General features: G+C 42.3%; 1 protein-coding gene across 1 annotated transcript in view; it reads left to right on the forward strand.

Moving 5' to 3' along the window:
* Positions 1-16,132, forward strand: part of ITK (IL2 inducible T cell kinase) — a 52,851-nt gene that overhangs the window by 14,934 nt on the left and 21,785 nt on the right. Inside the window, exons 2-4 of the mRNA XM_008147684.3 lie at positions 9,177-9,281; positions 10,778-10,859; positions 12,863-12,991. Of these exons, the coding sequence (XP_008145906.2) occupies positions 9,177-9,281; positions 10,778-10,859; positions 12,863-12,991 (316 nt within the window). The remainder of the gene's footprint in view (positions 1-9,176; positions 9,282-10,777; positions 10,860-12,862; positions 12,992-16,132) is intronic.

Below are 16,132 nucleotides of genomic sequence, written 5' to 3' on the forward strand. Positions count from 1 at the left end.
CAGTGTTAGCAGTTGTCGCGGAAAGTCAGGTTTCCACTAAAATCCTCCTTTCCTTGCAAGATGGCGAGGCGCCCGGCGAGCCCGCAGCTCCAGGAGGGGACCCAGCCCCTGTGGGTGCTGCGTGGTCAGAGGAACACTGCCCAGCACTCCCCCGCCTTCTCCTGGAGTTTAGCTGTCCCTTGGCTTGCCCACATACACTCCCTCTGCGAGCCTCTGCTGCTCCGACTCTCCGCCCCAGGAACAGACTCCAAACCCGACTCTATTCCGTCGCCATTTTCCCAAAAAAAAAACTGTTTTTATAGGTTTTTAATGTTATGGTAAGCTAGCAGGGAAATATATACTATTTTATACATGGGTAAGATGATTTGATTTAAAGTCAGTGTATATGTGTATAGATGAAACCACCACCTATATAGTAGGATTTAAGGGGTGCCAAAAGGCCTCCTATTCTGCAAAACATCCGTCTACCTATTTGATCACCTTAGAGGATCTGAAAGGTTTGCAGGAAGGAGCTCTTTGGGTTAGATCATCAAGTGTCTTTATTAAGAAGCAAATGAAGTACACATAAGCCACCTTTGACTGCTCCATAGAGGTCAGCTCTAATTTTAGAAAGGGCCTAAAGGACGGAAAGCCTCAGACACACTGCAATGCTGCAATTCCAGAAAAGGGAAAGGAGATGAGGAAGCAACAACCTGGCGGTTTAATAGGATGAAGACCTGGCACCAACTAACCTGGGTGACCTTGGTAATTCCTTATTCTACCTGGGATTTCATTGTCTTGTCCATAATACCAAGGGATTGGACTGGATGAGTGGTTTTCAAACTCCCTATAGCATGGAACCCTCTCTCAGTACAAAATTATACATGTCACTCCCACCCCCACATATGAAACAGGTAAAAGTGGAGAGGCTCTGCTGGAAGTGAGAACGCCAGGACCCTACCCTCTGGGTTGCCCCTTGACCTGCAATAATCACCAAGCTGCCTTCCAAGTCTATGTCCTCAGTCTCCTCAGAGTGTAAATTGAATAGTAGAAATGGAAAGATAAGAGCCAATTTAGAAAGTTGTTTCACCTTGAGGTTAAATATTTAACATAAAAAGTTAGATACTGATGGGAAAGTTAGATATTGATTTCTAAAGGCCCTTCAAGCTCAAAAAAGTGAAAACTGTGTGATTATAGCTCTCTCTAATGATACCATGAATTCACAAATAGACATGGAGATTATCTAAACATGGATATCTTTCCATTTATATTAAGAGTGTTATCTTAGCCCTACAAAGAACACTTCTGCTGCACACTTGGTCTTATCTGCTGCTCCCTCACTCAACCAATTGACAAATATTAATTGAACATCACTTCTGTGCAAGGAGTTATTTCCTGAAATGCAATGAAGTTGTTATTAATTTTTCATTCTTTGGCTACCAGCTCTCCAGTGCTTCAACAGTACATGTAAAAAATATACTCTTTCAAACTAATTAAAAATCTCATATCACTATTCTGGAAAGAAGGGAGGGCTTTGAAAGAGCGTTCACAGACCAGAGACAATGAGATACAAAAGGTGCAGGACACCTCGATGATCTCCTTTGTATGGCACATGGCACATATTTCTTAGTTTCTGCAGAAGCCCTTTTCTCTTTGCCCAATTTGTAAGCACATTTAAACAAACACACTTTGCCAAAACTGGTTTGGCTCAGTGGAAGAGCGTCGGCCTGCGGACTCAAGGGTCCCAGGTTCGATTCCGGACAAGGGCATGTACCTTGGTTGTGGGCACATCCCCAGGGGGTGTGCAAGAGGCAGCTGATTGGTTTCTCTCTCATCATGTTTCTAATTCTCTATCTCTCTCTTCCTCTCTGTAAAAAATCAAATATATTTAAAAAAATAAAATAAAATAAACAAACACACTTTTTAAAGGCTAGGATCACTAATATCTTTATAAAATATGAATGAGGGTTGGAACTTATTCCTGAATTATTGCTTCGCTTCTAAGATAAATATACCCACATAAAAGCACACAGAGTTGCTTCTTTTGAATCTGTGAAGAAAATAGCTATCACTCAAGAAGAACATGAGAGGGCCCATCATGAACTTGAACCTCCATGGATACAGAAGAGCAGGTGACAGGTGCTGCCTGGCTGCTGTTTACTGTTAATGAGGTCATGAGGTTATAAGACAGAGCTGTGTCACTTTGCTCACCCAGCATTTGATGCACAGCCCTGACCCTTCTCCCCTCGTCATCTGACAAGCCCGTATTACAATATGGTGTTTTGAAATTTTCTGACTGCTTTAAAATATTAATTTAATTTTTCTGCTTAGTAAACTTACATGCTCACTGTAAAAAAAAAAAAACTTCAGATATTATAGAAGTACTAGAGGCCTGGTGCACGAAATTCATGTGGGGGAGGGGGTCTCTCAGCCCAGCTTGCACCCTCTCACAATCCGGGACATCCCTCTCACAATCCAGGACCACTGGCTCCTAACCACTTGCCTGCCTGCCTGCCTCATCACCCCTAACCACTCTGCCTGCCTGCCTGATCACCCCTTATTGCTTGCCTGCCTGCCTGATCGCCCCTAACCACCTCTGCCTTGGCCCCCGCCACCTTGGCTTCATCCAGAAGTACGTCCGGAATGACATCCGGAAGGTCGTTCAGCTGTCCAGTCTAATTAGCATATTATGCTTTTATTATTATAGATATCACTTACATTGCAAAAGTCTGCCAAACCCCACCCAGAAGGGAGAGCCACTGTTAACAGTGTTCCTTCTTATATTATTTCTTTGAGTTTTGCATAAACTGATCTATAGGGTATCCCAAAATGAATGCTCACTTTGAATAGTTATGAATTCCAATGGGTTAAATCTGAAAAGAAAGAAACATCAATTGAGCTATCAGCTGTTAAGTGTGTATACATTTTTCTGTGTCATCCTATAGATTTGATTATTTTTCCCAAAAGTGAGATGATACTTCATCTTTTGCCCTAAACCTGCTTTTTACATGTAATATAAATATTTTTGTCCCTCCATATACACCAATGCTATGGCTACAGAGCAGACGCAGAATGGATGGATGGATCATAACTAATTTAACCATTTGTCTTTGATGGATATTTAAGTTGTTCCAGGTATTTCTTTAGTTTCTATGACTAAAAGGTCTTGTGGAAAAGATGAAAGAAAAGGCAGGTGTGGGATGGATCATAGTCTCCAGGCTTTAAGTCAGCCCAGGAGCCTCAGAACCAGCTACCTTGAATCCAGATTTTTCCAGAACTTTAAATTTTAGGTTCAGGTGAAGTTGGGTGGGGAGGAAAGGAACCAGCAACAGCTAATTACAAATTGCACTTGTGTTTTAGAGGATGCTACTTTTTCTACAGAGACAGCAATAATCACATCTTTACTGGGTATCGAGCAGTGAGTTAGGGGCCTTCTCTGAGTGCAGATCGTAATAACACCAAGCTGCAGCCGTCAGCATCCCCTACTCCTGAAAAACTAAAAGAAATAAGAAGAGCTAAGAAAACTAAGCTCAGAGAACTGAGACAACTTGCTACATGTCACCTGTCATAGCGATTCAAACCCTGGCATTTCTCCCTTCTGAACCTCTGCTTTTCTCCCCTGCAGTACAAGCGTTCCCTTTGTCATAAAAGACAGAAAGCTGAGTGAGTTGGGAGACTGGGAGGGAATATGTGAATTGCCTCTAGCATATTTTTGCAGAAGGGATGAAACTAGAATCTGGGAAGACCCCTAAAACTAATTTTAGAACTGATATTGTGCATTCGGCTAGAAGCATAGCAAACAACCCCCACGTCAATCACTTAGGTTTCATCTCACACAACATCAGTGTTTATTTCAATTGTGTCATTGTGGGATTTCAGATTGGTACAATGGCTATGCTACATCCCAGAATAGGCTATGAGCAAAATAGTTGACATGTCTTGTTAAAATCATCATCAGAGCCCGGCTGGGTAGCTTAGTTGGTTGGAGCATCATCCTGTACACCAAAAGGTTGAGGGTTCGATTTCCAAACACATACGGGAGGCAACCAATCAATGTGTCTCTCTCACATCAATGTTTCTCTCTCTCCCTCACTCTCTCCTTTCTTCTCTCTCTAAAATCAATAAACATATCCTTGGGTGAGGATTTTAAAAATCACCAGAAAGATTTCCTAATCTTAAAGAAACTTATAAAGGCAGCATGTGGCTACATTTACAGTGTAATCCAGGAAAGTCTTAAATGCATCACTTCCCTTTGAGAAATATTCTCAGCTGATGCCTGGAATTCCATTATCCAAGTTTCCTCTTGGCTTAAGTCCTCTAATACCTGTCCTAATCCAAACTCCTCCAAAACAAGTGCAGCATTAAGGTATGAGTGAGGTAAGCCTCTGGTGAATTACTATTTGAGGAAGGTTTGGACCAGAGAGTTGAGAGGAAATAGCAAGCCCAAGTCCTCACATTGTGACAAAGTTGGGAAGACCAGGAAGCAGGTCCCTTTCATTGTTTTGCTCTATTTTTACAAATAATTGACAAAGTAAAAAAATGACTCCAGTTAAAAATTAATGCTATCTTCCCAAATGGTGCTTCTTGGTTACATATTTGACCAGAAAAAAAAAATCTCCAAAGAAAATGTGGGCACCTAAAGACGAGAGAACAGTCTTGTCTTATGGGCAGCATTTAGAGAAGGCAAGGAAAGTAACACTTGAATGATCAGTATATCATTTGAATGATTTTATTTCGCTGGTAAGTTTATGTCATTCTTTTAAGTCCTCTAAATAAACCCATGATTCAAGGATCGTTATTATTCCCACTTAAAAAACGAACAAACACAAAACCACTGAGAAGTTAAGATACTTGTCTCAGGTTGCACAGCTGGTCAGGCAGATGTGGGTCTTCCTGACATGAGAGTTCTGTTTCTGGCCCATTCTGCCTCACCAGAGCAGAAAGCTCCAATTCTGCTGTTTTTAAGAAGCGTAGAGATGTCCTCTTGCATGGGTACCAGACATATAACTTCTCACTAATGTATCTACTGGACTAACTGAGCAGCCAAGGAGCAAATGTTATGGAGCAAAGAGGAGCTATTATGCTGAGGAGCCAGGGAAAACACTCCCCTTTGAAATCCACAGAAGCATTGCATGACCAAATGTGCAGAAACAAATATCTATTGGCTCAGAGCTTGGAGAAATCAGTCATGCCATTGACTGTTCAGTGTTGGGGTTTTATTCCCCAACCCCAACACCTCAACTTCCTTGACTGTAAAATGGGGATCATGATTAAATAAGATGGCGCATCAAATGCCTGAAGTATAGGAAATGCTAAAAAACATTATCTTTTTTTTATTTTGTTCTCCCCCCCCCCCGCCTCTCTCTTTGAAAGTCACAATCCGAAAATCTGTTTTACACAGAAATTAACATAAAGATAAAGGAGACATCAAAGCCACTCGCACAAGCTTGTCTTTGCATTTGTATATGGGCATCAGCTTCCTGTTGGATTGTGTTGGACACATGTCAGATGTCCCGGATGAAGCTTTGGAATGTGAGGACAGCTTTGAACATGGCCAAGCAGGGAGACAAGGCCAAGTGAAATTCTGTGCCTTTTACCCTGAGCAATGCAGACAGAATAACAAGGAAGAACAAAGTCATGTTTTACTTGGTGTCTCTCTTTCTGGTGGCTTTTGTGTGGTTTCCTTGGAAGGTTTTACCCTGGTATTTTTCAGAAATAGCACCGTTGTTTGGGATGATTACAGGCAATCACCATTTCCCAGAGAAGGAACTATGTTTAGCTCGCTGACCGGCTGGGGAAAGGTACAGCTGACCTGTTGTTTACCGCGAATCAGGTCTTGTAAGATCCAAGAAGAATGGCCCGGGGGCCTTTGGAGAGATTGGCCAAGAAGGATGGCTTGTGAGGGGGGAACCCAAGCTCTCATCTGGGAATCAGAGTGAGTTTTGACAGTGGAACATCAATCCATCCAACAGAAGAGCAAACCTGATAGCAGGCTCACCAGACAGATGGTAAAGGCACAAATGTCTCTTAAAATCCATGTTTGAAATCAATGAGCATTAAGAAATCAAAGGTGATCATCTGAGTTCAGAGGAGAAGTCTTTCTTGGAAATCCTGAAGCCACACTGTCCAGTAAAGTAACCACCAGCCATCTGTGACTACTGAGCACTTGAAATGTGGCAGGTCCAAGTTGAGATGTGTTATAAAATATGTGATTTCAAAGACTCAGTATAAAAAAGTGATATATCTCATTAATTTTTTTGTGGTGGTTACATATGGAAGTGATAATATTTTAAGTATATGGGTTAAACAAAATATATTCTTAAAATTAATTGTACTTGGTGTTGTTGTTGTTCGTTTGTTTGCCTTTTTTAGTGTGGTTACTAGAAATTTTAAATACATATTTGGCTCACATTAAGTTCCTGTCAAACAGTGGGGCTTTAGAATTTCATGTATAATTTTTATCCCTATTCATGACTCCAGTTACCATTTCCTTCCACTTCATACCCTAGTTATGATGATCTCAGGCTACTGACAACCAACACTTATCCAGAACTTTTCCACCCCAGGGCTTTATGCTCTTGCCTTTCACTCTCCCTAGGATGCTCACTCCCCAGACCTTCTCATATCTGACTCCTTTCTCAGCTCTCTGATCTTTTCTCAAATGTCCTCCTTCTAGAGAGGCCTGCTCTAACCACATGGTGATCACATCAATCTGCTCTATTGTCTTTATAGCACTTGTTGGTATTGACTGCCTTCCCAACTAGATTGTGAGCACCATGAGAAAGTCTACTGTGTTCATCTCTCTATTACAGCCTTCAGAACAGTGCCCAGCTCATTGCTGGCCTGCAATAAATATTTCCTGTGCCCTAGCTGGTTTGGCTCAGTGGATAGAGCATCGGCCTGTAGACTGAAGGGTCCCAGGTTCGATTCCGGCCAAGGGCACATGCCCGGGTTGCAAGCACGATCCCCAGTAAGGGGCATGCAGGAGGCAGCCGATCAAATAATTCTCTCTCATCATTGATGTTTCTATCTCTCACTCCCTCTTCCTTCCTCTCTGAAATCAATAAAGAAATATATTTAAAAAAATATTTCCTGAATGGCTAAATGCATTAGCCTTAAATCTGATGGAGACTGGCTTCTATTCTCAGGGAACCCAGGTCTAAGTGAGTTCCAAGGACAAAAATGTCTGCAAATGGAGCCGTCATATTACTGCCATGAGCCCTTTGTTGCATATCACTGTGTGAACTGCTAAGGAAATAACCCAACAGAGGTAAAAAAACAAACACACACAAAAAAACACAAAAATACAAGATAACCTCAAAGCTTAGACGCACTGTTTACCAGTAGCAAAAAATGGCTGTTGAAGACTGTTCCCTTGTACTCTTCTGGGGGTTTTTTGTGTGTTTTTTTAAACACATTCCAAAGACTGTGATTATGGGTACGATCAGGGCATATATTTCTAGCTGTGGAAGACCCTAAGTGAAAAGATAGTCTGAGTCCAAAAGGCACATGTTTACAGAGGCTTTTAAAGGAAGACTGACCTCTTCATACAATGCTAGATTACAACGTGGCTGTAGACCACTGCGTGGAGCAGATGCTCATTTTTGTTTGTATATATCCTATAAATGTGTGTGGGAAAGACAAATGCATTCCAAATGGCTAACCTTGACTGCTTCAGGATTGTGGAGAGGGTAGGATAATAAGACACTATAAATAGTTTCTTCATAGACCTCCATGTCATTTTATTTCTTGAAATGACCATGGATAGGTTTTTGTACTTTCAAAAATAAGTAAAGTAGATTTTAGAAAGAAAATTTAAAAAGAAATACCAGAAAGCTTCCCTGTATTTGATAGGAGGTACTTCGCACATTTTGACTTTTTTTTTTTTTTTTACATTAGTTCTATGCCTTAGCTACTAAATAAAGCACAGGCCAGCAACCAATCTGGGTATCAAAAATGGGAAGTAAAGACTGATCTCACTTCTGGCCAATTTGATGATGCCATGGCTCCCTGAATACCAACCAAGTGCACTCATATATCACAACTCTCTTGTCAGAGGACTTCCTGAATGTCTTTCATTGAGAGGGTATCCTTTATTGAGGGCATCTATTATAAACAACATAATTACACTCCCCCAACCCCAATCAACCCTTAAAAGGTAGGTGTTATTATTCTCACTTATCCGATGGGGAAATTGAAGTTGAGGGAGGTTGGATAAATTGTCCAAGATCATGAAGCTAGTTAGAATCAGAGCTCAAATTTGAACCTAGTCCTTTCCAATCTTTTATCTAGTTCACCACCATTAGTTGTCTCTTTGTAAGAGATGAGGTGTAATGAAGTGTTTGTCAACTGGTTCCACAGATGAAGTAAACTCTAATCTCAACAGAAGCCTAATTCTAGGCTCCTGTGAAAGGTTTCTGATCTCAAAAAGCTTTTCCCTAACTGGTCTTCCATGAGCCCAATAGTCCATTAATAGAATCAGTCCTATTGGGTAACATCCCCTGGGATCCACTCTCTAAGGACAAGGACTCTCACAAATGGGTAACACGTAACATCATTATAAATCATGAAGACCATTGTGTGAATTAGTTTTCAAGGAAAAATATCTAACAAGCTTCTAAATGGAAGAGACATGGGCTGGTAAGATTTTCTGGGGGTGTGGTGAAGAGATAGTTATAGAGCAGATTCAGGAATGTGCTGCAGGGCTGTCATTGTGGGACTGTGGACAACTAAGAGACTCAGAGAAGCAGACGTAGAACAGAAAAACACCACTAAAGGTATACATCACCATCCGGAGCAGGCCTGAGCTAATTACTGAGTTAATAAGGCTATGGATAGACACCAAGCAGAGAAAACTGGCACATGCGTGGCTGGTTTCCTGTAGACTGCACTACCCATCCCAGGTTCAAGTTCTGCAAATGCTGCTGTTTGTCACAAGCTCACAGAAATATAAGACACCATGCTCAATGAGTGGAAATCAGTCACCTCATCAAGAAGACGATTCAAAGAGCATGTTCTCCTAGGACTCTGCTCAGTGTCCTTCTCAGACAATGAGGGCCACGAAGTAGCTTCTGGATATTTGGAGGGTTGATTTACAAAACTAATAGGTCTTACCTAGTAATGGATTTCAGGAAGTAACCTGGATAAAAATATTGTCTCCTCTCTTTTTAAACTGGATGTACTTTTCCCTCCCACAGAAAAAGCGCACCTTGAAGGGCTCTATTGAACTCTCCAGAATCAAATGTGTCGAGATTGTAAAAAGTGACATTAGCATCCCTTGCCACTATAAGTATCCTTTTCAGGTAAGTCCATCGTGCCTGAGGGCACTAATTCTTCATACCTTATATGATGGTTGAAATCCTCAGTCATTGTAATAGAAGATGAGACAGGGATGACTCTGGTCTAGCATTAGAACTTAGACAAATGGCAGGGGAAAAGCTGCTGTGTTATGTCAATCAATTACACATTCATTCATTCAACAAAGATGACAAATGACAAAATCTTGAAAAAGTTGTCATTCCTCATCCTCCTTTTCCTTATGTCTTTCCTACCTCAAGGAAAGTCGTGGGGGAGAGGAAAAAAACTACTAAGGGCCCCAAGCCTAATGTTCTTTAAGTGCAGTTAACTCATGACTTGGGGTGACCAGTTGCAATTCTTGGTTAGAAATTGCTTGGGGTTGCCAAGATTAAAAGGGATCAGATTTTACCATCTGAGAACCAGCTGGCATTATGCTGTCCAATACAGTAGCCACTAGACACATCTGAATGTTTACATTTAAATGTGAATTTATTTAAATTAAACAGTATTAAAAATTCAGCTCAGAGTCACATTAGACACATTGAATGAATGAACATTTTACACGTTCAATAGCCACATATGACTAGTAGCCACAGGTGATAGAATATTGCAATCACTCCAGAAAGTTCTATTGGAAGAGCTTTCTGTCCAGGTGATAGAAAGTTCTATAGGGCAGAGCAGGTGGAGGGTATCTTTAGTCTTTAGGTCATGACATTGCCTAAATCTTATTACCACTCTTGGCATTTGTAGCTCTCAAGGAGTGGATAACTCCTTGAACATCCTTGGGTATCATTCTTGTCTGACAATCTGGGTGGCATAGTGAAGGACTTTTGTCATACTAGAAAGGTGACTTCCATGGGGTTGGAATTTTTAGGGCTAAAAGTAAAAGGAATAATGTTTATTTCCTGTCATTAAAATTCCAGTTACAAGTGAGTGCAAGACAAAAACTGGTAAAATTCAAAGAAGTTCTGTAGTTTGCTTAATAGTATTGTACCAGTGTCAATTTCCTGGTTTTGAAAATGTGCTGTGATTATATAAAAGGTTGTCATTGGGGAAAGGTGGGTGCAAAGTACACAGGAGCTCTGTACTATTTTTGGAACTTCTTGGGTGTCTTACATTGTTTCAAAATGAGAAGTTCTTAAAATCCCAATTAAACACTTGTCATCTAATATCTTACTCTTTCATACGCCAGAAAGACTTTCCTGAAAAATTAACATGAGAAATAAAGGTGCTGTCAAGAGGAGAACTCTTTCTTCAGCTGTTTTAATTTAGTGATGGCTTACCTGGTGACAAGCAGCCTAAGCTGTGGAGGTTCACACCATGTCTGCACAGCACCCCAAAGTCTGAATGAAAAGGACACTGGTCCCCCGATCATCCGCAGTTTGCCTTTTTGACAACAAACACTGAGACCCCACTCTTAGCCCAGTAAGCCAGATGGGCCTGCTGTCAGTCATCCATCCCCAGGCACACCACTCACCTTGAACTCTGTGTGTGTCTCCAGGTTGTGCATGACAACTACCTCCTGTATGTGTTTGCTCCAGACCGTGAGAGCCGACAGCGCTGGGTGTTGGCCCTTAAAGAAGGTAATTAACCTCCTGTGTGGCTGAGTCCTGAGATCCCTTGATCCTCTAGCAGTCTTGGATTCCACAGTAGAATAAAGGGCAGCTGAGTGTCAAACATTTCTTCCTTTTTGTGTTGCTGGTAGGTCTGGGCCCAAATGGTAACAACCAGTATAGTGCAGGGTCAGAAAATCCAGCCCACCATCTGTTTTTTGTTTTGTTTTGTTTTGTTTTTTAATGTTTCAAGCTAAGGATAGTTTTTATACTTTTTTTAATTATTCCATTTTAAAGGGTTATATAAGTACCTACATAATATATCAAATCTGCCTGCTGATGAGCAACCTAAAATGTTTACTATCTGGCCCTTTAAGAAAAAAGTTTGCTGCCTCCTGGTTCGGGGTGAAGAATAAGAGCATGGACCCACCAGTTAGATGGCCTGGACTTGAGTCCTGGCTCTGCCACTTACTAGCCATGTGTGCCTGGGCAACTTCCTCAACTGCTCTGTGCTTCAGTTTCCCCATCTATTTCTAAAAAGGGGTGTAGGAGGAGGTAATAATAGTGCCTGCCTTCAGAACTGCTGTGAGTTAAGCCCTTGGAACTAGCTGGCCCAGAGTCAGCACCCAATAAATGTTAACTAGCTTTAAAGGTTTTCAGGTCATCAGCGAGGGTATTTCTTAAGGCTCGCCTTTCTGAAAACATAATTAGAACCAGCACAGCGTTTGGGTCCACGAGATGTGGAGCCAGGCTGCTAAGGTGAAAATCCCAGCTCTGCCAATTATTAGTGTGTGACTTGGAGCAAGTTCCTTGACCTTTCAGTGTCTCCATTTCTCAGCTGTGAATTCTGACCGGTAACACCCATAGGGTTATTGTGAGAATTAAATGGCTTAGGACACATCAGATACATAGGTCAAAACCAAAAAGGAAGCACTCAATCAGTATTTCTATTATTATTATTTAGCCTGAAGCCCTGGATTTATAGGAGAATTGGGTTCAAATATTAATCTGTCTCTAAGTAGCTATGGAGACTCAGGGTAAGCAAGCCATTGGAAATTTCAGGAGCCACAATGCCCCTATCCAAAAGACGAAAATAAAAATGTAGGTCTTATCTTCTTCCAAGGTTATTGTGAGTCTCAACTGGTATATGAACAGGCAAGTGCTGGGTAAATTGGAAAGTGCTCTCAGGTATAACAGCCACGGGGCACAGAACAAACATGAGAAGTAATCAAAAAGGCTCCAACTGTGATCATTGCCCTTCTCCCTCTGGGAGGAGCTTTTACTCATAGGATGCTAAAACTAGAAGCATGAAAGACTATCTAGTTCTCCAGCTTTTATACTTCGTTTTTTCAGCTGTAGAGTCTTCCCCGTACCTCACCATAACCTTACTTTAAAGCCACAAATCTAGAAGGGATAAAAGCAAAGTTGCTGTGGTGGGAAGTGGGAGAGATAGAAAAGGGGACTCCCAACTACTCAGTCTTCCCATTACCCTAAGGCAGTGGTCGGCAAACTGCGGCTCTCGAGCCGCTGTGGTTTGCCGCTCTGTTGACTAATGAGTTTGCTGACCACTGCGTAAGGCAAGTTTTGACTTCAGGTTAAAGACATTAGTACATTATTAAAATGTTTTTTAAGTGTTTTTCCCTAAGGCAGTGGTCAGCAAACTCATTAGTCAACAGAGCAGCAAACCGCGGCTTGCGAGCCACATGTTTGCCGACCACTGCCCTAAGGCACTTTGTGGGGCCCACTGAACTAGTCTAACAGCCTCATTGTACAGTGGGGAAACTGAGGCTCAGACAAGGGTTTTGCCCAATCTAAGGACATATAACTAACCCAAGGCAGAGCCAGAGATCTGCTGATACAACATGCACTCCTGCATACATGTATATGCCTGGGAAAGGGCCATTTTTCTGACTATTCTGAGTACTAGTCACTCAGTTCACACAGCTGGGTCCAATCTCAAGGCATTATCAAGTTGGTAGTCCTCAATAGATTGATCTGGAAATAACTCTTCTGCTGGTGCCAACCCCTTTCAGAAACGAGGAATAATAACAGTTTGGTGGCCAAGTATCATCCTAACTTCTGGATGGATGGGAGGTGGAGGTGCTGTGCTCAGCTGGAGAAGCTTGCAGTGGGCTGTGCCCAGTATGATCCAACCAAGAATGGTAAGACACTGGGAATTCCCTTTCTTCCTTGTAAAATGAATAACCTTGCTACTAGTAGAAAGTAAAAGCTCTCAGCTTCTCCGACATCAGGGGTGTTGGAGACTGGATGCAAAATTCTACATTTTTAGAAATTTCAGAGGGAAATCACCTGCCTCTACTATCGGTCTGTTGATTTTTTTCCATCTCTATACCTCCTCCTACTCAAAGTGTGGTCCTTGGATCAGCAGCTTCAACATCACCTGAGAGCTAGTTAGAAATGCAAATTCGCTGGCTCCATCCCAGGTCTTCTGGATCAGAATTTGTGTTTTAACAAAATCCCCAGGAGACTAGTATGCACAGTAATGTTTGAGAAGCACTGCTATAACTTTCAAGTTAGCAAATTTGAACGGCTTGGTTTACTTAAATCTTAAATTGTAGGACCGCCTTAAGAGGTATATAATATTTTTTTATTTTTGTTTGAAGTATTACATATGTCTCCTTTTTCCCCCATGGACCCCTCCCAGGCCACTCCCACCTCCCCCAGGACAAGCCCCCACCGCCCCAGTGTCCGTGTCCATTGGTTATGCTAATATGCATGCATACAAGTCCTTTGGTTGATCTCCTACCTCCCCCCATTATTTATTTTTTATAGAGTCATCACATCCCACAAGTATTAATTACACAAGTTCAACTCTATATACTTGGAGGGGGAAGAAAGTAAAAACAAAACAACTGCTTATTTTGCGCTCTGGCTCCTCCCCACCTCCCCTTCAAACTTGCCCTGTCCCTCCACAATGTCAGAGAAAAGGAGGCCACAGCTTACATGCAAAGTGAAAACAAAAGAAGCTGTTGCTTGGCCTGTGAGGTCAAGGGCTCAGGTCCTGGGGATTGGAGTGCAACTCGATTTTACTTTATGTGATGACTTGGAGACCTGAACCCCCAATGAAGTACAGATCCACTCTGATGCACTTTTATATGCGATATGCTCCCATTCCTCTCAACCATCTGGGGTAGAGGATGTGATGTTAAAGAAAGAGGGGACTGAGCGGTTCAGGATGCTCAAGGTCACACAGCTAGGAAGTGTTCTGCAAAGCCATTGTTGAATAGGAATGATGGAATTTTTTGCTCCCATTCCCCTCTCCTCTCAACCTCTCATATCCCGATTACCTTTTCTCATCTGTCAATTTCTTTTTTGCACTAAAACCTAATAACTCAGATTGACAACTCAAGGCGGATGTGTTAAATGTGACACATGTCTGGATTTTCCGTGGCTTCCTGAGTCATAGCCCATTTTAGTACCAGTTTAAAAACCACTGCTTCTCACCCTCCACCTTGGAAGAGAAAGTTCAAGGTTACCAGTCCCTTGGCCCAGAAGAATGCTGTTTATCTAATTTTAGAAAGCAACAATCCTCTGCATTAGCCCTATTGACCATACTTATGAAGATGAGTATTTAATGAAAAGGAAATGGAAGGTTTTATATGGGTGGAATTGACCATAATGACAGGGTGGCATGGGCTGGCCTCAGTGAGTGAAAACCCTTCCCAAAGCCAGAAATCTGGTGTCCAAATTCCTTCCAGCACCTTGCTGTGGGCCCCCAGATGAGTCACTTGGCCATTGAAGGACCCTAGCATCTTTATCTCTGAAATGGTCAGGGAAGTTTTAGGGGGCCTAAGATGAAATATTCTCTAAGCCCCTTTCCATTTTTGAAATTCTTTGAATCTGTGTTTCCATTTGCTGTTTCCACCTTGCATGTCACAGCTGTATCACTTCAGGGTGAGCAGTGTTTCCCTCCACTGAGTGGTGGACACATGACTGAGGTGTGAGAACCATTGGAATGATTCACCAGATGACCCCTGGGGAGGCTGGTAATGCTGACCTTCTCCCCACATGAAACCAGGGCAGTCACTTTGCCAATGGTCCTGCTTCTGCATTGCTACATAGATCATGTCCCCATCTGAGCATGCTTTCTTTATACTCTTAAACTTGTTTTAAATAGCTGTGCACCACGGCTTTGACAGAGCTAAGGGAAGAGTCTGGGAACATACCATGCTGTGCACACAGCACATGAGCATTAGCTTTGGGCAAAGTCTCATAGGATTCCTGTGTTGGGCACACATACAGGGCAGGGTCCAATTCCACAGACCTCTGGGATGAAAAACACTTGGGGGTGAGTCCCAGCCCCATCACTTCCTTGCTATGTGACTTCACATATGTTACTTAACCTATCTGCATCTCTGAGCCAATTTTCTCATCTATAAAATGGGGACAATGATTATAAGTAACTACTTTGTGGGGTTGTTGGGAGACTTGGGTTATGCAAAGTTCTTAGCACAGTTTCTGGCACTTACTTTACTGAGCTCTCCATAAATGGCTGTTGTGTCTACTAGTCTTTCTTATCAGTGGACAGAAGAATGAAGCTGAGATATAGCAGTATGTGTATGTATGTCTGGGAAGCAGGATAGGTGATGAGTAAAAAATGGACCCTGCCGTATACAACCCACAGCAACACTTATTTTTGCAACCAGCACTGGCCTTGATCTCACTACATACCAGCTTCACACAGAGGGCAAGGAAGGAAGGGAAGAACAAGGCCAGAGGAAGAAAGAGACCAGTCACAGAATGTTCAGGGCCAGAAGAACCCAAGGCCACACAGCTGGTATGTGGTGGAGCTGGAATGAGAATGCCAGTCTCCTGGCTCCAAGTTCAATGCTGAGTAAGAAGCGTGCTTCCTATTATGTTGGTTTTCCCTCTTCTCTGTGAATTGCATACCCAATACCCCATCCTTGTTCAAGGAGTTGGCACAAAAGGAGGTGAATCTCCTCTTACCACATCCCTGACACAGGCTGTCCAACATCAAGTCAGCCTCATGCAGAGATGAGGAACTCACCACCTACTTATGCAGCCCAGTCCCCTCTTATCTCTGATTGTTAAAGAAATCTTTGAAGTGAGCAGAAGCCTGTTAATGGCCTCCTATGTGCCACCCAGACACCCACACTTGGTCCATGGATTCCAGGCCTGACTTTTCAGGGTCTCACAAGAGAAATACTGAGAGATGGGGAAAGAGATGAAAAGAATAGAGAAGAAAGGAGGACAGAAGGAATAGAGAGAGGAGAGATCGAGAGAGGTGTTGGTGTGTGCTGTGTGGAGGAGGCAGCAAAAAC

Source organism: Eptesicus fuscus, chromosome 6 (genome assembly GCF_027574615.1).
Source record: "Eptesicus fuscus isolate TK198812 chromosome 6, DD_ASM_mEF_20220401, whole genome shotgun sequence".
Taxonomy (NCBI): Eukaryota; Metazoa; Chordata; class Mammalia; order Chiroptera; family Vespertilionidae; genus Eptesicus; species Eptesicus fuscus.